The sequence below is a fragment of the Ursus americanus genome, chromosome 12 (genome assembly GCF_024610735.1).
Source record: "Ursus americanus isolate L20-20 chromosome 12, mUrsAme1.1.p, whole genome shotgun sequence".
Classification (NCBI taxonomy): Eukaryota; Metazoa; Chordata; class Mammalia; order Carnivora; family Ursidae; genus Ursus; species Ursus americanus.
This window is the reverse complement of record NC_142138.1, coordinates 11387271-11411519: the sequence shown is the minus strand read 5'-3', so window position 1 is coordinate 11411519 and position 24249 is coordinate 11387271. Positions and strand designations below refer to the sequence as shown.

The 24249-nt window shown below is 43.9% G+C and overlaps 2 protein-coding genes across 8 annotated transcripts in view; one reads left to right on the top strand and one right to left on the bottom strand.

Annotated features, from left to right (window-relative positions):
* Window positions 1–22902, bottom strand: LRRC42 (leucine rich repeat containing 42). 3 transcript variants are annotated; one of them, XM_045799493.2, is made up of 9 exons: window positions 22712–22902; window positions 16783–17269; window positions 10933–11064; window positions 9628–9746; window positions 8306–8394; window positions 8006–8119; window positions 4329–4413; window positions 2469–2694; window positions 1–1001 (listed from the first exon to the last, which is right to left on the bottom strand). In XM_045799493.2, the coding sequence occupies exons 2-9, from the start codon at window positions 17253–17255 to the stop codon at window positions 962–964; spliced, it is 1278 nt and encodes a 425-aa protein (XP_045655449.1). In that variant the 5' UTR covers window positions 17256–17269; window positions 22712–22902; the 3' UTR covers window positions 1–961. The 3 variants fall into 3 exon arrangements, with proteins under 3 accessions (XP_045655449.1, XP_045655448.1, XP_087722024.1); XM_045799492.2 differs by lacking the exon at window positions 1–1001 and having other exon boundaries at window positions 2194–2694; XM_087865898.1 differs by lacking the exons at window positions 1–1001; window positions 22712–22902 and adding an exon at window positions 21704–21966 and having other exon boundaries at window positions 2194–2694.
* Window positions 22903–22974: 72 nt separating this feature from the next.
* IFT25 (intraflagellar transport 25) overlaps window positions 22975–24249 on the top strand; it is a 45335-nt gene continuing 44060 nt past the window's right edge. For 2 of the 5 annotated variants that reach the window (XM_087865895.1, XM_087865894.1), the window contains exon 1: window positions 23516–23575. The gene's annotated coding sequence lies outside the window, so the exon portion shown is untranslated. Of the gene's footprint in view, window positions 23040–23408; window positions 23429–23513; window positions 23576–24249 lie in introns of those variants that run through there. The other 3 variants (XM_087865896.1, XM_087865897.1, XM_045799497.2) reach the window with 3 other exon arrangements.

Sequence of the window (24249 nt, the reverse complement as noted above, 5' to 3'; positions counted from 1 at the left end):
CAAGGACCATACTTCTGAGAATACTGATTTATTCGTTCTTACAGGCACTGCTAGGTGGATGGCCTAGTGTTAAATTGAAGATTAGCAGAATTAACCCACTTGTCTAAAGTTCACGAAGAGCGAGCAAGTGAATCCGAAGAAGAAACAAGAAATTCTAATTAAAAAATAGCTAATCCTCGCAGATGAGCTAAACACACACGCAAATCACCCCAACTGTTTTACGCTAGTCCTAAATTCTTGGCCTCGATCCTGTTCATAACGTTCATAACTCCATCTGAATGACTACAGCGAATTGTCCAGATCAAACAAGAAATATCTGTTTAAAGTCATCACCAGCAGAGGAAAATGAGATCCTTGAAAGAAAAAAAGGATGAAAGAAAATGAAACGTCCACTTCAAAAGTACACTGTGTTTATGAAAGAGAAGTAATCAGAAGTGGCTTTGAAGATCTGCCCTCCAAAACGATAACAGGAGGCTGTTTGAAGAGCGCTTCCAGATGCCCCTGACAGTGTTGCCTCACGGCAACAATGGGGACGGGGGTTGGGGTGACCGTCAAATGAGACTCCAGTTGGACTAACGATATACGCTAAGTTTGACAAGGAAGGCTGTATGTTTGCACTAGGAATCTGGCAAGGTGTGTTACTGTCCACCCAAATGACATTTCAAAACTCTACTTCCACAAAGAAAAGCGATCTGCAACCTCATCTGCTTTTTTCATTTTACAAATTTCAGAATCAGAACTTTCCATATGATCTGGGGCAATAGGCCTTTACGGACATAACATAGCAGCTTGCCTAGCAAACAAAACATGCTTCAGACCCAAGATCCGCCTTTATTAAAATCCTGGTTGAACTGCAGAGCATTTCCAAATGTCAAACCTGTCACGCGGCTGTACGTCATGCCAATGTATTAATTCCTCGAGGTTTCACTCCCTTCGTTTTACTTGCCAGTTAAGTCTTGCGTTAAGCTCTCCGTAAGGATGGAATATGGTCAACAGCAGCACTGTCCAACGGAAATATAATGCAAATCATAGATGTGAGACAGGTAAACTTTATAGTAGTTATATTAGATACAAAAACAGGTGAAATGAATATTTTAACCCCCACATTACCATTTTAACATGCAATCAATACTTAAAAATGGGATTTTTTTTTTCATTCATACTTCTTTGCGCATCGATAGGCTATCCAGTGTGTATTTTACAGCACATCTCAATTTGGGACTAGCGCCATTTCAAGTGCTCAACAGCCACGTGTCAACTAGGGGCTACTGTATCGGACAGGGAAGGTCTTGAGCCTTGCTCTTTTAAGTGGTCCACAAATTAGAAGCACTAGTGTCTTCTGGAAACTTGTTAGAAATGTTGCAACTCAGGCCCTACTCCAGATCTACTGACCAGAATCTGCATTTTAACATGATCCCCAGGTAATCCGCATGCACGATAAAGCTTAAGCACTGGTCTCAGGCAAGTTTTTGGTCTCCGGTTCCTCTTCTGTCAAATAGAGGTGATAATCTGACTCTGCAGACTATGTGAAGATTCTTGGTGGTTTACTTCACAGATTTAATAGTTGGGATTTTAATAAACGGTAGCTATTATTTAAGCAGGCAATGTAAGAGTGGGCTTTAGGACAGAATTTAAATTCTGGTTCTGTCATTTATGAGCTCTGTAACCTTAATCAACTCCCTTAATGTGAGGCTGTTTTTTTTTTTTTAAGATTTATTTATTTGCAAGAGAGAGAGAGAACACAAGCGGAGGGAGGGGCAGAGGGAGAGGGAGAGAGATCCTCAAGCAGACTCCCCGCTGAGTGTGGAGTGCAGAGCCCTGTGTAGGGCTCGAGCCCACTACCCTGAGATCAAGACCTGAGCTGAAATCAAGAGTCAGATACTTAACCAACTGAGCCACCCAGGTGCCCCCTGAGGCTGAGTTTTCTTAACTCAAAAGTGGGGCTAATATCTGTCTTCCATTGTTGTTGTGAGGACAGGGTGTGGCTTGTGACACAAGAGGCATTCAAAAATGGTAGCTATACACACACACACACACACACACACACACACACACACACACACACACCCCTTCTTGGCTGAGCCACCCTGTTGTAACAAGTCATGCTAAGCTGCCTTGTTAATTCACATGGCTTTCCATACCAAACCAAAGTGTTACTTCCTGTGGCTCCAGTCTACATTTCACAAACGGAACTTAAGGACAGCAAAAACATTTATTTGAAAAAATTACTATGTATTGAAAATATACATTAGAAATTATTACATACTTCCATAGCATTCCCCTCCCCCACCACAAAAGTAGAAATATCCGCTTGCTATGCTAATGCCATAGGTAAAGTCAAACAAAAAGGAAAACACCATCAGCCCCCTTTCCTCATACATTAGAGTCAGGGGGAAAGAGGTCAACGCCTGTCTACCAATCAGTAGGAATTTAACAAGTCCCAGTCTTCCACAGCAAGACACACGTACGTCTGCTTTGCAGACTGTGAAGAGTTGCTCTGTTCCTTCTCTGGCTCCTCAAAAGCTCTCTTCTTGCTCTTCTTTGACTCCTGGCTTGAGACAGCTTCGCGCTTTAACAATGGCCCATGGCAGTCTGGGGCCTTCTCTTTATAGAACTGGAGTTTCTCAGAAGAGTTCACGTGGGTGTCTGCCAGGGGACACTTCACAGGGACTTCTGTTCGAGCCCGCTTGCCATCTGCAAGAGTGACAGAAGGGAGGGGCAATGAGTTGACCACGGGGCTGTGCGAATGCCTGCGCGAGTCCAGAAAGATGATGCGAGGAAGACGACAAAGGCCCAAACAGGGAGAAGCTTGGGTTCATTCTATCCCCTTCTGAGTGCCCTGTCGACTAACAGTGGCATATGCCCCAGCATAGGCTGAAGGCATGTACTCACGTGGGAGGGTGGCAGATTTGGATCCAAATCCCAGATCTACCATTTCCTGGATAAGTGGCCTTGGGCAAGTAACTTCTCTGGGATTCTGTTTTCTCATCTTTATAAGGATATAAAACCGATTTCATAAGCATGATGTGACTCAGCACAATGTCTGGCACACAGTAAAAGCTTAGAAAATGTTACCTATTATTATTCAAAATCTGGACTTTGTCTTCTAAACAAGGGCCACATCTGGGGCACAACCCTAGCAGATGATACCACTTTACCCTATGGTTTTGGTATGCCATGTACTCTTATTTTGCTACTTTTATTTTTCCTCCACTTTGATTTTATTGCTTGACTCCTTTAAAAAATTATGGTAAAATATACATAAATTTACCACTTGATTTAATCATTTTTAAGTGTATAGCTCTGTGGCACTGTGTACATTCACACTGTTGTGCAAACATCACCACCATCTTTCTCCAGAACTTTCACTTCGTGCAAAATGGAATCACTGTACCTGTTAAATGGTAACTCCCTTTCCCCTCCCCCCAGTCCCTGACACCCACCACTCTATTTTCTGTCTCTATAAACTTGACTATTTTAGGAACTTCTTATAAGACGAATCGCAAAACATGTTTCTTTTTGACTGGCTTATTTCACTTAGCATAATTTTTTCAAATTTCATCTATGTTACAACACTATGTCAAAATTTCCTTCTCTCTCTCTCTTTTTTAAGATTTTATTTATTTATTTGACAGAGAGAGAGCAAGAGGACAAGCAGGAGGAGCGGCAGGCAGAGGGTGAGGGAGAAGCAGGCTCCCCGCTGAGCAGACAGCCCAACTTGGGGCTCGATCCCAGAACCCTGGGATCATGACCGGAGTCGAAGGCAGAGGCTCAACCACCTGAGCCACCCGGGCGCCCCAAAATTTCCTTCCTGCATATTCCATTGTATGGAAATACTACATGTTGTTCATCCATCCATATTTTTTTCTTTTTTTCAAGATTTTATTTTTATTTAATCTCTACACCCAACACGGGACTTGAACTCACAACCCCAAGATCAAGAGTGGGCGCGCTCCACGGATGAGCCAGCTGAGCGTCACTATCCATCCATTCATCTTTTGATGGATTCCTGAGATGCTTCTATCCTTTGGCTAGACTTAATTCCTTTTTTAATGTTCTGTACTCTATCTACTTTTGTGCTACTGCAAATCTTTTCTGGAACAAGATGGGATATACATACACACACACACTTAACTATGTTCCTGGTGACGGTGCTCAAAGCGAAGTGTGAACTTACACTGTAGCATGCTGGGAGAATACAAGTCGTGAGGACCTATTTAAATCAATACTATCATAATTACTTTTCCCACGGGGTGAAAATGGCCTCACTGCTCTAAGGGTGCAAATAACCTAACAGCAAAAATTGCAAAGACAAGGGAATTTCTCACAGAAGTGCTGAGCTGCTGTTCGAGGCTCCCCGGTTTCTCGTGGCTTCACAGCTTCTGAAGTCACACGTTCCCACTGCAGAACAATCTAAAATGTATTTGGAAAGATTTGAATCTGAACAAAATCTCAAGCTTTTAACCTCAAGCTTTCCTTGTTCCCCCCCCAGCTCCCTTTCCATAAACACAAATCTTTGTGGTACTCTCACTTCAGATGACAGGTGGTGGTAAGAGTAACTAAGTCAAGCCTGGATTTTCTGTTTCAGCGCAGGAGTTGATCAGAATACAAACACGTTGGATATATGCATTTGCATGACTCGGGAAAACTCTATAAAGCAGATTCCCTGTTTTCATCTCTATTGCAAGTTAGAAAAAAGTGTATATCCTTACATTAAATAATAAAATGTAAAACCTTAGTCATAATACTTTTCACACTTCATCTTAGACTCACTTTCATGCCTGAAAATATGGCAAATATTATTCAAACTCTTGTATGTGTATAAAATGCCCACATTTCCATGTTTTCGTGACATTTCATGATCAGTTTCCATTTCCCAAAACTGTTACAAAAGTATTTCTATTGTAAGCTACTACAAATTCTTTTGGAAATTTGGCTGAGTATAAACTATACATGAGTAAAGACAGTGATTATTTCACAAGAACTTTTAACTTAATATTTCTCATTACAGTATGCAATACAATGATCATGAAGAACACTTCAGGACACAGAGAGGGGACGACGCAGAATACAAAAACAGTTCCAGGCTTAGCGCCACCACCTACTAGCCAGGGTATCCTTGCAAGTGATTTCATTTTTTAGGCTCAATATTTTCATCTGTAAAATAGCAGTAATAATAGTACACAGCTCACCCCCCACCGGCCTGCTGTGAGGACTAAATGAGGGGTTTAGCGGTGTCTGGCACACAGAGAGCACCCAGTAAATACTAGGTGTCATCCCTTGTATGGTACTTCCCTGACTTGGGGAATGGGTCAGCTCTAAGAGAATGCCAGCATAAACCAAACCTGGTGACTCAGTGAGCAATACGGAAAACAGTTCTTCCACTAACAGAAATAAGAATGTCAATAGGAAGAGCTGCTTGGGGAGAGGGAAGGGGAAAATAAGCTTGGTTGTGGACACACTGAATCTGGGGTGCCAGTAGAGATTGATGGACAGTATTTAGGAATGGGTCTGATGTGTCAGAGAGGGCAAAATCTTCCCTGCAGGGACAGTTAAGGCTCTTAGAACAGTTAGGATCACCAGGAGAGTAAGAGAAGACAGAGGAGGAGAGGAAGAAGTGAGGAATCAGCAGGAGCTGGAGGGAGAAGTGAGAGGGGCGTAAGGAGAAAGGCCAGGAGATGAAAGCGTAAGGCAGGCGTGTTCATACCAGCAGTGCAGAAAAGCCCAGGAAGGTGGACAATGAGATCACACACCACCTTCAAGAAAACACCCACCGAAGAGCCGTGGAGGCCAGACCTAGATTACAAGGGATTAACAACTGAGTGGGCAGTGGGGAGGTGGGCAAGATCCTAGAAACCACTTCGCAGCTGCACTGGGGGGATGAAGAACATGTCAGAAAAAGAGTTAATCATGTTTATACACAGAAAGCAAGCAGCCAACAAAGCGTGAGACTGAAGACTGAAGGTGGGGCAGCAGAGGGAAATCACTTTGAACGAAATATCCCGGAGAAAGCTGGAGATCTCAGAGACTAACCGAAAAACAAACCCTCAAGTGCTCATCCCTGGAATCACGTGGCACACCTGACCCCCTGGACAGGAGGGAAGCAGGACATGGCTGAAGAAATGGGAGACACTCTGAGACAGAGATAGGGAAGTGAGGGGACTCCTTTTAGTTGGCCTCATTTTCCTGTGTCTCCTGCAGAGAGCGGGGCAGGAGGAGACTGGAGTCAGCCTGAAACATTTCAACAGGGGATCAGCAAGAGATGGCGCAAATGCCGCTGCCACGCTCTAGGGGTGCGCGCAGGGTGTGTGGTATGAAGCTGCATGGATGAAGGAGCCCTGTCAACTTAAAGGCACACCTCGGAGCTTGGCTCTATTACACTTAGCAGATACTGCGTTTTTTATGAATGGAAGGTTTGTGGCGACCCTGTGTGAAGTGAGTCTGTCGGCACCATTTTTTTAATAGCAGGTGCTCACTGCATGTCTCTGTGTCACATTTTGGAAATGCTCATAACGTTTCAAATTTTTTCATTATCATTACATGTCTTATGGTCATTAGTGATAACTCACTGAAAGCTCAGGTGATGGCTAACATTTTTTAGCAATGAAATATTTTTAATTAACGTGAGTACATTTTTTTTTAGACATAATGCTATTATACACTTAACAGACTATAGTATATACAAAAATTTTATATGCACTGGGAAACCAAAAAATTCATTTGACTTGCTTTATTGCAATCTTTGTATTTTTAAAAAAATTTATTTATTTATTTGAGAGAGAAAGGGGGGGCATGGTGGGGAGGGGCAGAGGAAGACAGAGAATCTTAAGCACTGACTCCCTGCTGAGCATGGAGCCTAATGTGGGGCTCAATCCCAGGACCCTGAGATCATGACCTGAGCCGAAATCAAGAGTCTGTCACTTGACCGACTGAGCCACCCAGGCGCCCTCCAATATTTGTTTTATTTACAATATTCGCTACATTGAGGTGGTCTGGAACCAGACCCACAATATCTCCATGGTACACCTGTACTTTCAGGCCAGGTGCTAGGTATTTTACTTCATCCTTACTAAGCTCTGTAAGAGAGATCCTGGTTTCAGCCTTTGTATGACCATCCCACACCTGCCCCCAGTCCACTGCGTATCTGCAGGATTCATCCAATGCTACAGCTGTTACCATGATTTCAGCACGCATGCACGTGCACAAACATCAAAGTGCTCCTGAAATACTGACTTACAGGGAGGTGATGCTGCAGTTAGGCACTTGGACAGGTCCACCGTCATACATTGCAGTGGAACCAAGGAGGAACCCAGAACAAAACAGTTTGGTGAGTCTTCTAGAAACATCAAAGTGTCTGAAGAAGAAAGGCACCAGCCATAGGCAAGCTGCCACCTACTGGTCCCCTACTACTTGGTTACCTTCTGACTTCATTCTTAGGTCTATACTTTACTAAGTTGAGGAAGACTACCAAGAAGACAAGGGAGAATCAAAGGAAAGTCGTCCAAGAAGCTGAAAATGGGAGGGTTTGCTCAGTGAGAAGACAAAAAAAGACATTTCCTCACTGAAGCTCTAAGAGGTAAGAAATTTGTCCAAACTAAGGGGAAGAGTCAGATTTGAACCCTTATCAGTGTGACTTATTCTCTTTCCAGCATCCACACGCTGCTAAGAGAATGTGTCCTTCTGCGGTTGTACGTATTGCTTTTTTGCATAGTGAGCCAGAATTCGCTTATTTTCTGAGTCTTTATAAGACGGCATTTTCTCCTAGGGTGAATAAGGATGAGGCCCGATCTAGAGATCAGAGCATGAGATCTAAGGACTGGCATCTGACACCTTGCCTTAAGTAGCTGGGTCAGGTATGGGCCCTCAGTGTCTTCGATATGACGTGAAGATGGTAATTCAGCCAGACTACCCGGAAGATTAATGTTTGTTCCAAGTGTTGACTAAGGCAGCTGGTGACTTAAAATGAAAAGCCATATGCACTGTGAAAAAGAAAAATCTGCAGTACCTGGTCAGCCCAGCCCTCTGTCTTACAGTTACTGTGATCAAATTCCTTCAAAGGCACTTTGGAGTGGACAAGGCCTATGTGGGTCTGGAGCTTGTGTTTGACGGCTTTAATGTCCTGCGAGGGAAAGAACAAGAATGCACACACATCTGGTCAGTTCTTGCTTGCTTTCAGTTGGAAATAAACACTATCACAAATACCACAAATACAAATACCACAGTCCTTTCTGAACACCAATTAGCAGGAGCAAAAAATATCTAATCGTGAGTCTGGAGGAATAAGAGAAGGGAACAAATGTCTTACCTTGAGCCCTGTCCCAGAAATATCTAAGCAGTTTAGTTTTCTAAAAGAGAAGAGGTATCCAATTCCCGCGTCTGTGATCTCAGGGTTACCTAGATGTCAAAAACACAGGCTGTATAACAGTGTACACTAGAGCTACCGCTGAGCGCCAACAGTAAGCTCAGAAAAAAGGCCAATGATAAAATACAAAGTATTGAGCGAGCAAACTTTTCAGTGAAAACTAATATGAGAATCTTATCTTCATCCTGCCTGTACTTTGGAACAGCCACACTAGATGACCCTTAAGATCCTTTATATAAAGCTCTAACTTTCTAGGAGGTGGGGATTAGCAGAAAAATAAACAAGCCAGGAAGTTATCCCAAAGGGTTTAATTTGGAGCCTTATGAAAACGGCACACATAAACATGTCTTAAAATGGTTTATCGGACTTTGCCCATGGCTATTTCACCTCCAAAGTAAAAATACTTTTAAGAGATTTTCAAAGGTATTTAGACACAGAGACTATTACTACTCTTACTAACTTGCACTGTTCTCAGAAATCTTTCATACATAATTACCTTCCCAAATCAGACAGTACTACATTTAGCGTTGAGTCCTCAAAGCGATGAGTACGATGCCTGGCACATTCAAGATGCTCAAAAAATATTTGCTGAATAAATACACTTTCCTGGGAGGGAGGCTGGACAGTCACTACTGTCTTCATTTTACAGAAGTCAAGACTCAGAGAGGTTAACTAACTTGCTCAAGGGTACACAGCTGTTAAAAAAAAAAAAAAGCAGAGCAAGGAGTATCCTCTGACCTTCAACCCCTGTTCCTTTCATTCTTTGACAGCATACCACCCTGTCACCTACTGAATAGATGCTCAGTTCAATCGTAAATGATCTCTATCAACTTTCTACCACTGAAGTCAACATCGGGTTAATCCTGATTTAAGTTATCACAACTGTGACTTCACCCAGATTTTCATCAAGTATTGACTGAAAGACCCAACTGACAGACACTATGGATAGCAACTCAAAGGAGGTTAAAAGGGAGCCAAGTGTCCTTTATACATGCCATGACTGTGATGAGAGGCTGCCCTGTCTGCACACAGTGAGTGGCCCAGGTGAATGTGGCAAGGCTCTTCCTACCCTAAAGAGATGGCAGCCGACCAGGAAAGGTATGTGGTCAGGTGTCAAGAACCTCCCGCTCTGCCACTAACTGGCTGTGGGTCCTAGGAAAGTCACCACCCTTAATCTCATCACCTCTAAAATGACGGGGAAAAACTAGGTGATTTCTAATGCCAGTCTTCCAACATTAAGAACTATAATTTCTAATGAAACTTACAAGATAAGTCTAATAATGTTAGATTTTCAAGGCCTCTTTTCATCACTCGAACTGGTGCTGTCATTTTCCGCACACCGGCATCAGATAAACAATTATCCTTCAGGTGGAGCTGAGTTACACTAGGGAAACAAAGTCCGTAAGTACATCACATAGAGTTTGAGAAAGCCTACATACAAGAACAGGCTTTCATAAATTTCATCTAAGAACACACAATATCTTCACCAGCCTGTTATTTCACACCCAGGGCATTTAACAGAGTTATAAACCTTTTGGTGCTATTTACTAACTGAGGGCTAATTTAGGGATCGAAGTGTCATGTAGTACTAATCTCAGATGGCAGAGGGCACTGAGAGTACATGGTCAAACGAGGTAAACAGGGACTTCATTAAAGGGATAGATATACCTTGCTTAACACAAAAGCTGCATTCATGACAAATCCTATGCGAAAACCAAAAACACTCTAAGTATGTCAGGAAAGTCTACTAAAGAACTCCTGTGAAAATTCTTCTTGCAAAGCAATCCTCTAATTTTAACTAGCTTTATAAATCTAGATTTTCAGATTGGTTTTTAGGTACACCCATAACCCAGTCCATCGAGCTAACTTGAAATTAGTGTATTAATTTGCTCCACTGTCCCACACACAAGACATCTGAAACTTTACTAAACCTCACACAAAAATACCTTTGTATGGGGGCAGTGTGTAGGTGTCGCTGTCTGAGGCAGGCCCCAGGAAGCTGGTTAGACTTGAGTTTGTCATGCTGTTATGCTTCTGGCTGTTTATGAAACCACAAAGGAATCCGTCTGGCCTCCTGTCTGCTGGCCAGACTGAGCAACTGGAGATCAGTTGGACTATTTGTGAATGGTACTGGGCGATTTCTTTAAATTATGGTTCTTGAAGAGAATTAGACGGTTTTTAATAGTTTACTTATTAAATAATTTATAGTTCTTTGATAGTTAAAATAGAAAAGAATGATTATAGACAACTGTATAAGTATCTCTTGTTAGAATAAACTAGGACTGCACAAACTAAGGGCAAAATCATTTTCACCCCAGATAGTTTCATGTATTACATGTTGAAATCAAGGTTATTTAGAAGATGAACCAACTGACTGACTTTCCTACAAACTGTTCAGTCTATATTGCTTGTGTCCAGTAAAGGAGATTGAAAATGTTTTAGGAAAGAAAAAAAAATTAGCAAATAAACACAGGATTGGAAAGTAATCCGCATTCTTCAAAGTGAGCCCACTGGATCATCCTTTAAAAAGAACCACACACAAAACAATTCATCTGGTGGCAGGTGAATACCTAGACAGTGCCTCGTTGGTGAGATGTTCTAGAAGTTCATGCTCATCTCCGAGCTTGCAGCAGGAGAGATCCAAGCAGGTCAGCTCCCGGAAAGACTTAATTTCCTCAAGTTTTTCTGAAATCACCAGATATCTGTGGAGCATGGAGAGCAATCAATAGCTTTTCTTTTCCTTCTTTTAAAACATTACCATTTGTGGCTTTGGGATATAGTCGACATTCCATCAGGACAAAGAACAATGTAATAAGCAGACTTTACCAATTTCTATGTAGGCACAGGTTGAATTTTTTAATTAGTGAATGCCTTGAGTCTTTTTAGATGATGGTGGAGGAATAACTTTCAAATAAGAATATACACTCAAAGGCAAGACACAAAAGAAAACATCTGCTTTGTCAGAAGACAGACCTTGGTGTTGGGACCTTATGGGAGAATTTCCAAACTTTAGGATTCTCAAAAACTTAATCATTCGTTCTTTTGAAGTCGCTTTTTTTTTTTTTTTAAGATTCTATTTATTTATTTTGAGAGTGAGCAAGAAAGAGAGAGAGAGCGCACAGGAAGAGGGGCAGAAGGAGAGGGAGAGGGAGAAGCAGACTTCCCACTGAGCAGGGCGCCTCTGGGATCAGGACCTGAGTTAAAGGCGGATGCGTAACTGACTGAGCCACCCGGGTGCCCCTTGAAGTTGCCTTTTATCTTATGCTCAGTATCTACTGGTTTGAAAACTGGAACAGTGCCTGGAACTCTGGGCTCTAATCTCTACACATCCCCCAGAATATATCAAGAGATACGTGGCAGACCACGTTTTGTCATTTCTATTCAAACACGTGTTTCAGTAGCTGCCCACTCCACTGCGCCTGGTAACTTTACTCTCAAAGTACGTGCAGTATGACAGACTACGAGGACTCCGTCTCATCTAGATGGTTAAGACAAACGTGTGAGCACAAACAGTTTAATTACCCTGGAGCACCTTGCCAAACTGTCATCAGGAAGCATCAGGGAGGCTCTGGAAAGGAAAAGGAGATCAAAAGGGCATTCCGCAGCCCAAGCTGGGGCCTCCACCCTGCCTTCTAGTTGTTCATCTATTTCAGATGATGTCAGTGAGAAAAAAATGAAAAGGGATTAGGTGTGACAGGAAATAGAGAGGAGAGGATCCTAAGAGAACAGGAAAACTGACTTGTGGAAAGAGCATGCGTTTCTCATCCACTTTCCTCATAGGTGTCCAGAAGTTTCCATAGCAAAACGGTACGCTAGGATCTGTGGAGTTACACTTAAAAGTGTTCACTTCTTTCTTCTGTCAACAGAGCATAATTACCAAAAACAAGATGGAATAAGGTGAGGACAAGAGGAAAGTCAGATCTCTTTTCTCCCTACCTCCAATCAAAATAAGATGTACTGAAGCTGATCACTGGCCTGACTGCTAGGTACAGATGGCCTGGGGCACTGACACCCTCTCTAAGCTGCCTGGTGACAGAGCTCAGCTGGGTACACAATTGAGCCTTATTTACTCAGACATAGTTTAATTGCACTGTAAATAAAGCTGCTGTTTTCCATCTTCCAATCACAGAGTTGAAGTGGGTTAATGGGGATTTGGGGGATTACTGGCAATCAGAGAAAGGAAAACACACATCCTTTGATCAATTAACCAAAAGATTTTTAGTAATTCTGAAACAAGTGTTAGCTGCGAAGGACATAACAATGTATAATGTGATTAACAAACATTACAAAAATCAAGGCTGAGAAACCAACATGCAAAGCCACAGACACTACTAGATGCTTATCCAGGACATGATCAAAGCTCTAGGGTCTTGCTCAACCCTGGTCTTCCAATTTGTCCCTTAACGAGTTCAGAATAGTGTAATGGAGAAGTAATAGAACACAGACATATTTTAGTGTCAGATATACCTAAGTTTGGATTGTAACAATCCTAATTACTTGTACGACCGTAAAAAGTTACTTAACCTCTCTGATCCTCAATTTCTCCAGCTGCAAATGGGGCAAATGATTACTTCTTTTAAGGATTACTAAGAAAACGATAAACGATATTCCAAAAGTACATGGCATCTTATAGAACCTCATTTCATGGTAGTTATCATAATCACTTCATTACACAGGGTGGAATGTAAGGCCTCCCAGTACCACTAGTCGGATTAAAAATCACTGGGCTTTCAGCACAGGAAGGAAATAGTTTTTATAGGGTTGGAAATCAGTTGCAAAGACACCGCTTCTCCTTCTGACAAGCAGCTTTGCGACCTACCCTACTAACACAGTAAGTGCCTGAACCTCCCCAATTATCTTATTTTCAATAATTTTCTCAATCTCTTTCCCTTTGACCTGAACCCTTTGTGCTGTTAAAACCTTTGCTGCTACAGCATCAGCCCTGGATTATAAATGCAAACCCAATCTCCTGTCCTCTTCCCATTTTCCTCTGGGGATTCAAGAGGAGAAGGGAAGTTCGGGATCACAGTTGAAAATCTTTCTTTTTTTTTTTTAAGATTTTATTTTTAAGTCATCTCTACACCCAACGTGAGGCTCGAATTCATGACCCCAAGATCAAGAGTCCCAGGCTCTTCCGACTGAGCCAGCCCGGTGCCCCCACAAGTGAAAATCTTGATCTTGGATCTGAACAAGACAGCGAAGTTTAGAATTGTTGCAATAAACTATGAGCCAAAAGATCACATTAAAGACGTTTCTTCTATTTTTCTGATTATAAAATACACATTCATTGTAGAACAAATTAAGAAAATGTGAAAAATTATAAAGACAATTAAAACAAATTACAATCCCACTATCTAGATTATATTTTGAAAAACTTTTTTCTTTCTATATATGCAATACACATAAAAATTCCTGATTAAAAAAAATTGGATCATATAGTATATGCAATTTTAACCCTTTTAAATGTGTCATATATGAACATTTCACACCATTTTAAATGACCTTTCAATATTATCTTAATAGCTATACACTATTTCTCCATATGAATGTACCATAATTGGCTTAACTCATTTCCTATTGTTGGATATTCAGCTTTCAGGTTTTCGCTATTACAAACAGTGTTATAATGAACACCCTTATACGAAAGTATTTGTTCCCGTGTCTGAGTATTACATTAAAAATTAGGATAAATTCCCAATAGATGGAATTAATGGGTCAATCAGATGGTACAGATATTTTTAAGGCTCTTGATGCATGGGGCTAAGCTGCTTTCCAGAAATGCTACTAATTTATGTGCTTCTCAAACGTGAATGAAAGTGCTATTCTCATCCAAACTGACCACTGGAGTGGTATACAGACATCACAAATGAATAAAAAGCATTTTCAATATCATGAGAAATACTTAAGCTAGAATGGTAGATGGCGGAAAAACAGAATACAAGTTGTACATAGAGGATATTCCCAAATGTATAAAGGTATATATTTGAAAATGATTATCATGAATAGTGGGATTATGAATTTCTTAAAATTACAGCTTTATATATTTCCCAAATATGTACTGCCTTTATAATTTTAAAACAAGATATCTATCATAATTCTACTTTTCATTGTTCTATTTTTTCTACAATCAACGTAAATAACATGAAACAAAACATGAAGAAATAAAATGTATTTTAAATATATGTGCTACAATGAAATATTGCTTGGCTTTTTCATTTAGGCAAGGTAATTCTTTTTTCTACTGGCAGCAGCTCCAGGCTTAGCCACGACTAACCACAGCATAGAGACAGAGCTTCTAGAAGGTACCTGCTCAGTTCCTAAGTCCACGGCTATGCTTGTCTGCATGCGTTCACGCCTTGTCTTTTTAAAGTACAACATTTGGATTGGGGTGAAACCATTAATTCTATGAGCCAATAAAATAAAGATTGCTTCTTTTTGTTTTTTAAAGCCTTTTTTTTTTTTTTTTTTGAGAAAGAGAGCATGAGTGGGGGGAGGGACAGAGGAAGAGGGAGCAGCAGACTCCCCACTGAGCGTGGAGCCTGATGGACAGGCTGACACCAGGACCTCGAGATCATGACCTGAGCCAAAGGCAGACATTTAACCAACTGAGCCACCCAGGTGCCCCTCTTTTTTGTTTTTTAAAGCATATGAATTTAGCTTATGCTTTCTGGTATGACTTTCTCCTCTTCCATGCTACTTTTTTAGCCTTGTTTTAATGGTCATATTGATGGTGCATCTTAATAGTAAGCTATGTTTCACATTTTCTAATAAAAAAAGTTCACATGATGGCATACTACACAGTTATTCTTAAAATCTACAGGTATTGACGGCAAATGATTTTCAAAATATATAAAGAAAGCAAGGTGCATAATAGTGTTAAGCAGTTTGCTACCACTTGTATAACAAAGGGGGGAGCTATAGATGCACATATATGTACAAGATGTCTCTGGAATGACATTAAAGAAATTGCGAACAGTAGCTGCCTCTGAAGAAATAAATGGGAGGGAGGCTATATTTCATTTTACACCTTTTTGTGCTTGAATTATTTTCCATGGCAGTTTCTATTTTTAAAATTTTCCACAATTTTTAGAAGTTTTTTTTTTTTTTTTTTTTTTTAAAGTAGGCTCCATGCCCGGAGTAGAGCCCAACACGGAGCTTGAACTCACAACCCTGAGATTAAGACCTGGGCTGAGACCAAGAGTTGGATGCTTAACCTACTAAGCCACCCAGGTGCCCCTAAAGTTTTGTTTTGTTTTTTTTATTAGTAGATGCTTTAAAAGTCATTTTACGTGATGGCGGAATAAAAACTTTTATTTTTTTACATGGAGCCCACAGCGGGGCTTTAACTCATGACCCCCAAATCAAGACCTGAGCTGAGGACAAGAGTCCAGGATGCTCAACCAACTAAACTGCCCAGGTGCCCCTAAAACCTTTAAATAAGTCAATCAAAGTATATGAGCAAAGGCAAGTCACAAGAGAAAACATTTGCTCTGCTAGAAAACAGACCTTGGTGTTGGGACCTGTCAAAATGAATCGTGGGGAAGCCTCACTAAAATGGGAGTCGTGAGGATTCAGCAGGGGGAGCTCTCACGCCCTAGACCCAACAGGAAGAGCCCGACTTGACCCTACATGGACTTGACTTTTCACATGCATACTACTCTACCATTCCCAAAGGAAGAATCGCTTTCCTCATCTCTCCTGGCAATAGCTTCATTAATAAAAAACCACGACACTTCAAACTCCTGGTTTACTCCAATGGACTTTTACTTTGTAACAAACGTCCCTCTTTTCTCCTTAAAAAAGTAATGCCTCTCCTTTGTTCCCCCAGACTTGCCTGTGGTTTTGCCATAGCTTGATTGTCCCAGATACCAATTCTCTTTTATTCCTGAATAAACCCATCTTCTGCCGGTAATAAAATAACTGGCAGTTTCTATTTTTAAAGTGAACAGACCTTATTTGAAAATTTCCAAAGTTTAGGATACCTGAAATTTTAATCACTCTTTAAAAGTTGCTTTTTTATCTAATGCTCGATATCTAGAGGTCTGATCATTGGAACAGGGCAACTCTGGTTACTAATCTTCACACCTCCAAGAGCACACCAAGAGATATTCGGCAGATCATATCTTGTCATTTCTATTTTCTCATACTAGAAAAGTTGGTAGAAGAGTATTTTTTTTACTGAATGGAGGAGTGGTGGCAATCAAGCAGTGGCGAAATGGTTTCAAAATAAAGCTGTGTTTTCTGGTGGGGGGGGTAAGTAGGGAGAAAGACAGTGATTTTTCTCAAAATGGCCCACCACTTTGGGAGTTTTAAATTGAAGTGCTATTTGATGGGGGAAGCTCCCAAGCCCACTAAGCCCCAGAACTAGACAGAATGAATACACCCAATAAAATACTCAATATCCTAATCAGAATACCCACCTGTTTCGCAAACACAGGGAGCAAAGTACTAGACTTCCATAGGCTTCTGTGAATTTCTGTAAAGCCCTTAGCCCCGCACCTGGCTCAGTGAATTTCTGTCTGGCTTCTGCAGCAGAGAACAGCTTTTCGGCAATCTGCTCAGGAAAGCCAATAAGGGAATCAATGTGATCAACATTGTCGGAGATAAAGCCCAGGACGAGGCTGAAGAGAGATTTGGCAGAGTACCGAAGATTCCCCTCCCGGGTATATGTGAAGATGAAATGATCAGTCTTCTCTTTCTGTGCAGTATCATCTTCCCTATTCATACAAAGCTCCACAGAGAAGCCTTTGGGAAACAGTCTGAAAGGCCTTGGCTTCTGCAGGCTACTCCTGACACCATCCAAGGCCAGATTGACCATGTGCAGCTGACCATTTTCTCGTACATAGATGGGTCCTGGGTCCAGGTGGTTTTCTGAGTTGAGGTAGTAAGACATTGCCTTGGTTGCAACTGTAAAAGCAAGGCACAAAGGAAGCAGATCCAATGAACACGCCATTTGTAACACGTAACCTCATCTTGCTGTGCCCAGAGCTTTACGAGCCTACCAGGAAGGCCCTTTGGTTGGTTCGGGGAAACGAAGCTCCCAGCCGCCTGTGAACTCAGACACTGCGGACTGCCTCTACTACCTGTATCTGAAATGCTGTCTTCTACTTTCCCCCTTTTCTTTGTATTTGGTGCACTCCTACTCACCTTTCAAAAGCCAGCTCAAATTTCATTTCTAAAATTCACCCTGGGGAAGTTACAGAAGTACACAGAGTCATCTACAGGGAAAATCATGGCAGCACAGTTGATAACCGCAAAACAACTGGAAACAACCTAAATGTCCAACAACAGGGGTGTTATCAAATAAATCATGATACATCCCTACCATGGAATGTTATGCAGCCATTAAAACCATAAAATTTTTATTGATTTCAAGTTACAAACAGTACATATAGAATTTACTGTTTGTTTTTAAAAACATTAACTACGCACAGAATGAAGACCAGAAACTAGTAACCTCCTTGCTACCTTTGCACCTTCCACGTCTTTGTTGGCTCAGTATTCTGCTGCTGATTTACTTCTGGGCCTGTGTTCCACTGCCTTGAGCCCCTTGAGGAGAGGGACCATGTTTAATTCATCCAGACTCCCTAACATAGTGCTCTGGCATATAACAGACCCTGAGTGGGTATTTGTGGAACTAAAGTTTACTCGTTTGCTAAGCCTTGCATAGACCACCAGCAATAAGGTTTCCTGGATCTACAAAGAAAGACCTCTATCAAAAGAGCTGGGGGAAAAAAAAAAAGCTATTCTACCCCTTGGAAACATCATATTTCTTAAGGCTCTATTAGGACACTTTTTAAGTAACTGAAAACACCAAAAACAGTGGGCATTTATGCAATCCTATGGGTGACATTTTGTGCTCAAGCATTAATTGGAATAAATATTTGTTTTCCTGAGAAACTGAAATCTCAAAAGTACATGAGAAATTCCTATGTTAAATGGAAGTATTTAATTATCATTTCCACAACAATGTAAAGAGAGGTGAGAGCTAAAATTCTATATATGTCAAACAGCTGCCACTATCTTTAAACACTCTGACTTCTAGAGTGAACTAACCCAGCTTCTTCTGCATCAGTGCAGGGCTGCGATACAGCTCTGATGCCACGTAGAAGTGTCAGCAAACAATCAAGTCAGTGATCAAAAATGCTGAGTCTCTGGAGATCAAACAGTGATCCTGTTTGTGGGCAGCAGTACGATCCCTGTTTCTCCCGAGGATAATTATGTGTGTAAAAGCACATCAGAAAGAAGGGCCCTGCCTAGTCTGACAGCCTCACCCTTTCCTGCTCAGCTTCTTATGCCCTACTCTTCGGCCATGACGTATCAGGTAAGTGGGCTGTGCTCTCTTGTCCCACTGGTCTTTGCCTATTCTGCTCCCTTTGGCTGGAACGTCCTTCTCTGCTTTCCTGACGTAGCTAATCTATATTCATCATTAGAACTCAGTTCAACCACCATTCCTCTCCTGGGAAATCTTCACTAACCCTGCACCAGTGCATGCCTGTCTGGTTTTCCCAGAGCACCAGTGTCTCCTCTATATATAGCACTTAGCACTGTGTCCTATGGTCACTTGCTAATGTTCCCAAAGCTGTGAGCTCTTTGAAGGTAAGGCACTTATTTGACTTGATTCATCTCTTTTTCCTAGGCCCAACACAGTGCCTAGGACTGAGTAAGCCCTCAACAGATACGGGCTGAATTGAATGAGGAAGGGTGAGACCTCAAAGGGACAGACTTAGTGCTCTGAGCTGCAGGGCCTACTGATACTGTTGCTAGGAGCCAGCTCCTCTTCTAGGCAACAGCTGCAGGCTCCTCCCCCACTTGCCAGACCCTTCTGCAGGTGGTAGAAGCAAAGCAAATGATGGGAGGATACTGCTACTGGTACTACCAGGCGGAAAAAAAAAACCTAAAACCCAGACAAAAAACTCCTGTCATGGTGGCAGCTCTTATAACCCATACTCTTGCCAGTATTCAGTGACTGCTGCTAAGGAGATGCCTCACTTATTCTAAGCTCTTCTTCCAACAGAGGTAAGCATTTGGCCCCTTCTACCTCGCAGACTTTAATCTCAATGAGGAGATAAAGCAGATCCCCACAGTCTTTATCCCTGGATTTGGACATTCAGAGCCCTACTCTACCTGTGGATGAGAAATTAGTCACCAGGCATAGCCCTAAAAAGGAATAACTTGATTGTAATAATAGAAAGCCAGATTCTATGAAGAGTACATATGATAATGGGTCAGCACACTCTAAGCTCCCTGACAATGAAACAGGGTCTGTCCATCTGTATTACTCCTAACCCTCACCCCAGTAGTGTGTTCCGCAATAGTGTGTTCCACAGACTTTGTCCATCAAATGGACAAATAGATAAATGACCACTTGAGGTAAAATCAGAAAAGTCTGATTCCATCCAGCAGAGGGCATAAGCAGCCTGGGACCAGAGTAAGGACGCTAACCCAGGCTGCCCCAAATCCTGGCAGCTTCTCTTTGCATGGATCACTTTCAAAAAAGGCACAGTTCTGGCTATTTTTTACTTCTAAATTACTCACCAAATGCTAGTTGTCTTTCTAAATGGTGAAAAAAAAAAATCCAGTATTTCCTGAAGAGTAAAATCCACATTCTCTGTCCAGAAGCCCCAAGGCTCCTCTGCTCTTCAATGAAGGTACTTGAGGAATAACCTTGGTTCAGGAAATCCTGGTAACTTTTGATTTCCACTACTAAATTTGTACATTTTGCATTCTCTCAATAAAAAGCTTCCTGAGAGTTTGTGAGGTACTATAAAATAAGCTAAGAATTAAATCAGTGTTTAAACCTTTCAAAGTTAAAAACCATAAAGGCAGGGGCGCCTGGGTGGCGCAGTCGTTAAGCGTCTGCCTTCGTTCGGCTCAGGGTGTGATCCCGGCGTTCTGGGATCGAGCCCCACATTAGGCTCCTCCGCTGGGAGCCTGCTTCTTCCTCTCCCACTCCCCCTGCTTGTGTTCCCTCTCTCGCTGGCTGTCTCTCTCTGTCAAATAAATAAATAAAATCTTAAAAAAAAAAAAAAAAAAGAACCATAAAGGCAAGAGAATTCCACATACAGCTTCTTGACGCGGCTTTGCTTCCGCCTGGCTGTTGTACGGCGGTCTATTCTAAATGGGCCCTCAGGCGACAGGGCCTGTTCTACACCACAGCAAAACCCCCCTACAAACTGAAAAATTAAAATAATTAGTATCTGCAAGAATGTCCAGTTTAGATCTGCATTAACTATATTTTATATTAGATCAACAGAGTCACAGGGCATTCTGCTGGTCTCCCAGCCTGTCTCCAGAGAGGCGGTTTTGTAAACCATACAACCCCACAGAAAATTATTACATGGTGCACGTTCTAGCATTCAGCCACCACAAATGAGCCGAAGTTGCCACAAAGCATATCATTTCATCTTACTACATTAAGAACTCAGTTCTCTATAGCCTCTCTGAATAAGAGGCAAAATAAAATAATTGATAACGAAACATAACAACTTTTTAGATCTTGAAGCCAGTTTACCAAGCAAGAAGCAGGACCATCCCAATCAACTGGACTGGAGGGAGGGAACAGAGACAGAGGCCACAGGATGAAAACTGTGAGCCAAGTCTATATGGCTCTCTAATTTGAAGGAAGAAAAAAAAAAAGCACCTAACTTTAGTAGGCAAAGTAACAAATCCCTTAAAATAAATCATAGTAATGACGGTGATGATGACAATGATACCGGGTGTGATAGCTACCATTTATTAAGCACCTGCCAGTTGCCAAGCATTGTGTTTGGTACTCAATTAAGTGATCTCATATAACCCTCAACAATCCTATGAGGTCAGATTGCCATTTAACAGGTCAAGAGGCTCAGAGAAGTAAAGTAACTTAAGGAACAGAGCTAGTAAGTGGCAGAGCCAGAATTCCATCTCAAGGCTGTATTACTCCAAAGCTTAAGCTCTTTCCACTGCATGATGCTGTCTCTCAAGAATAAAAATATGACATCAGCCTGAAGGATTAAAAAAAGATGTTAAAAATTAATCTCACCCACCTGTTTGATCCCTCTGGTATTCACTGGCTTAAGTTGGGGGTAGGAGATAAAAAAAACCAGTGGACATCTGAGGAAAGAACTGGTGGGAACAGAGCCAGGACAGAGCTACACTGAGGCCTCCCTTCCTCCCTCTGCCAGGGCAGAAATTACCCACATCCACACTCCAGGAAAACATCTGTCAAGCCATGGCCTTCATCCCAAGGCTTCAGACACCTTTGGTTTATTTGAAAATGCTGTATTCTTGAGAAAATTTCTACACAAAAACTTAACAGAAACTAGTTCCAAACCACCAATAACCAATTAATGATCTTACCATGGGTGTTCTGCGTCACCACCACTATTCAATGTTCCACTCCTCTCATTATTTTTTCCCTAGAGAGTGCCTTTCCTACCCGCCTTCTCACCCATACCCTTTCCTTCCCCAAAGCTCCAGAGGGCCACACCATACCCAGCCCCCGACTTCCCTCCAGGAGCATGCCAATTCTCCTACATCCTGACACTCCTACACTTCTTCTACCTGCCAACTCTATAATTTTTAACATAAAACCCAATCTCTACACCCCAAATCCTAACTCCCCTCCCTTCACCCAGTCCCAGCATCCCTGGCCCCACCTCTCACACCTCAGGCCCTTCCAATGCTACCAAGGCCCTTCTGAAATGAGGTTCCTGGTCCCCAACACCCAATCCCACCTCCACCTGCTTCTCCTTCCTTCCCTCACTAGTTCCACCCCCATCGGTTCCACCCCCAGGCACTCTTCCTCTGTCCTTCACCAAGTATTTTTCCCTTCCTCCCAGTCTCTGGGATTCCCTCTCCTAGGACTCCAATCTTCCCACCCCTTTTCTTGTCTTCTGTCTATAACCTTCAAAATCCGCTTCCTTCACGCCTCACGATGCCCAACTTCACAACCCACAGCCCCAACTTTTCTTCCCTACCCCCAAGACCCCACCCCTTCTATTCCAATCCTGGATCCTTTCCTTCTTACACTTCTCAAATCCCACTCCGTTTTCCCCTTCCCCAGTACTGCAATTCTCCATCCCTTCCTCAATTCCCACGCATGCCCCTCCCCGAGCCCGCCCAAACTAACCCTGCTCCCGTCTCCCACCTTACCCCCAATTACTCTACGCGGCACCCCGACCCCACCCTTAAACCCATCTCCTACACCCCTATATCCTCATCCTCACATCTCTCACCCAAACCACACCCCAACCCCGTTCCTCCAGGTCTACCCCTCCCCCACTCAGCCCCTCCCTCACACCCCGCCCCCGCCCCCACTAGCAGCCCCGGGCTGCGTGAGCGGCCCAGCCCGCGGCCGCCACCTACCTGTGCCCCTGCCCGGGGCTGCGAGCGGCAGCTTCTCGGTGGCGGCTCCCTCCTCCCGCGGAGCGGCTGATGGGGGAAGCGGCTCGGCGCCGCGGGCACAAAGCTAGGGAGGGTGGGACCGAGAGAGGTTGGGAGGAGGGAGGGGGCTGGGGGCGACCTGGTGCCTTGGGACCGCGGGGCTGGCAAGGGGCGGGGAGGGGGGGCGGGGGAAAGGCTGGGCCGGGGAGATGCGCGTGCGCGGGACCCGGCATGAGGGGCGGGGCCGGGCTGGAGGCGGGGCGGGCCCTGGGCAGGAGACCTGAGGGCCGAGGGCCCGGATCCAGGAGAGGTGGGGACTGCGCGTGCGTGCTCGTGCGGGGGCGGGTCCCCTGGGTCCTGCAAGCCCCTGGGATTGAGCTGAGTGGGGGAGGGTAGACGGTGCGCGCTCAGGCACTTGCTTGGGGAAAGGCTCTAGGGTGGGGCTGCGCCGCTCAACCCTCCAAGTAAAGGGGAGCGCGGGGGCGGGGCTTGCGGGAGAGGTGGGGCAAAGAACCAGGAGTCGAGAGGTGCGCGCGCTTCGGGGGCGGAGCTGAGGGGCGGGCGGGGCCCGCGGGCGGGGAGGAGTGAAGAGCCGGGAGTCGGGATAGGCGCAGGCCCGGGGGGCTGGGCTGAGGGCCGGGAGGGGCTGCGCGGGGCGGGGCCGGCGGGTGGGGTGAAGTGAAAAGCCTGAGCGGAGAGGTGCGCGCCCCCAAGGAACTCCTCGAAGGCCGGGGGAGGGGGCGGGGCTAGGGTCCAGGGCACGCTGCGCGGGGCGGGGCGGAGCGGAGCGAAAGGGAGAGCCCAATCCCGGAAGATCCGCGCGCGTGGAGCTAACGGGAGGCGCAGGCGAGCGGGGTGATGGGGTGACGGGGTGGCGGGGTGGTGGGACGGTGGGGCGAGGCGGATTGGGCCTGCGCCGGGGGCGGGGGGGCGGAGGGGAGCCTGGCAGGACGACGGAGCCGGGAGCTGGTGGAGAGGGTTGTGAGGAGGCGGACGGCGGGAGGGCGCTGAGGGGGCGGCTCGTGAGGGGACAGGAGTGGGGGAACTCTGACGCAGATCTGTTTTCTCCCCTCAGCCCTGGAGACGCCAGTGCCAGTCCACGAACTTTTTTGAGCCCTGAAATAATGTTTTCACTCCCGAAAGGGAAAAACAATTGCAAATTGAAATTAATAAGTCTACCAAACTAACCTTTCAACTGCTACATAACCCATATATTATGAAGTATAGTTACTGTAGGATGTGGGTTCACTTAATGCATTTTATGTAATTTGGGGTGGGGAATCCACAAGCCTGAGTGCTTAGGACTGTCGGAGGTGTTGAAATGAATGGCCTTGGACCGAGAAGGGTTTGGGATGGAGGCGAGGACGTGGTGTCAGAGCTGGTTTGCCCTCCTAGTGAGATACCAAGCCGTAGGCCCTGGCCCTGGGAGACAGAGGGTGGCCGTTTTCTAATTTACACAAAAGTTCCCCATCAGTCCTGTGGAGAGTAGCAAGTCAGGGATAGAGTGAAGTGCGGACTTG

Bases quoted from the DNA above. Each gene is read 5' to 3' on its own strand.
- LRRC42 (XM_045799492.2), bottom strand. From the start codon at position 17,255: ATGTCTTACTACCTCAACTCAGAAAACCACCTGGACCCAGGACCCATC. The intron at 11,065-16,782 runs GTGGGTATTCTG...CATGCTCCACAG, and splicing joins TCCCTGTGTTTGCGAAACAG to ATATCTGGTGATTTCAGAAA. The intron at 4,414-8,005 runs GTACTGCAGATT...AATACATTTTAG, and splicing joins CAGAGGGCTGGGCTGACCAG to ATTGTTCTGCAGTGGGAACG.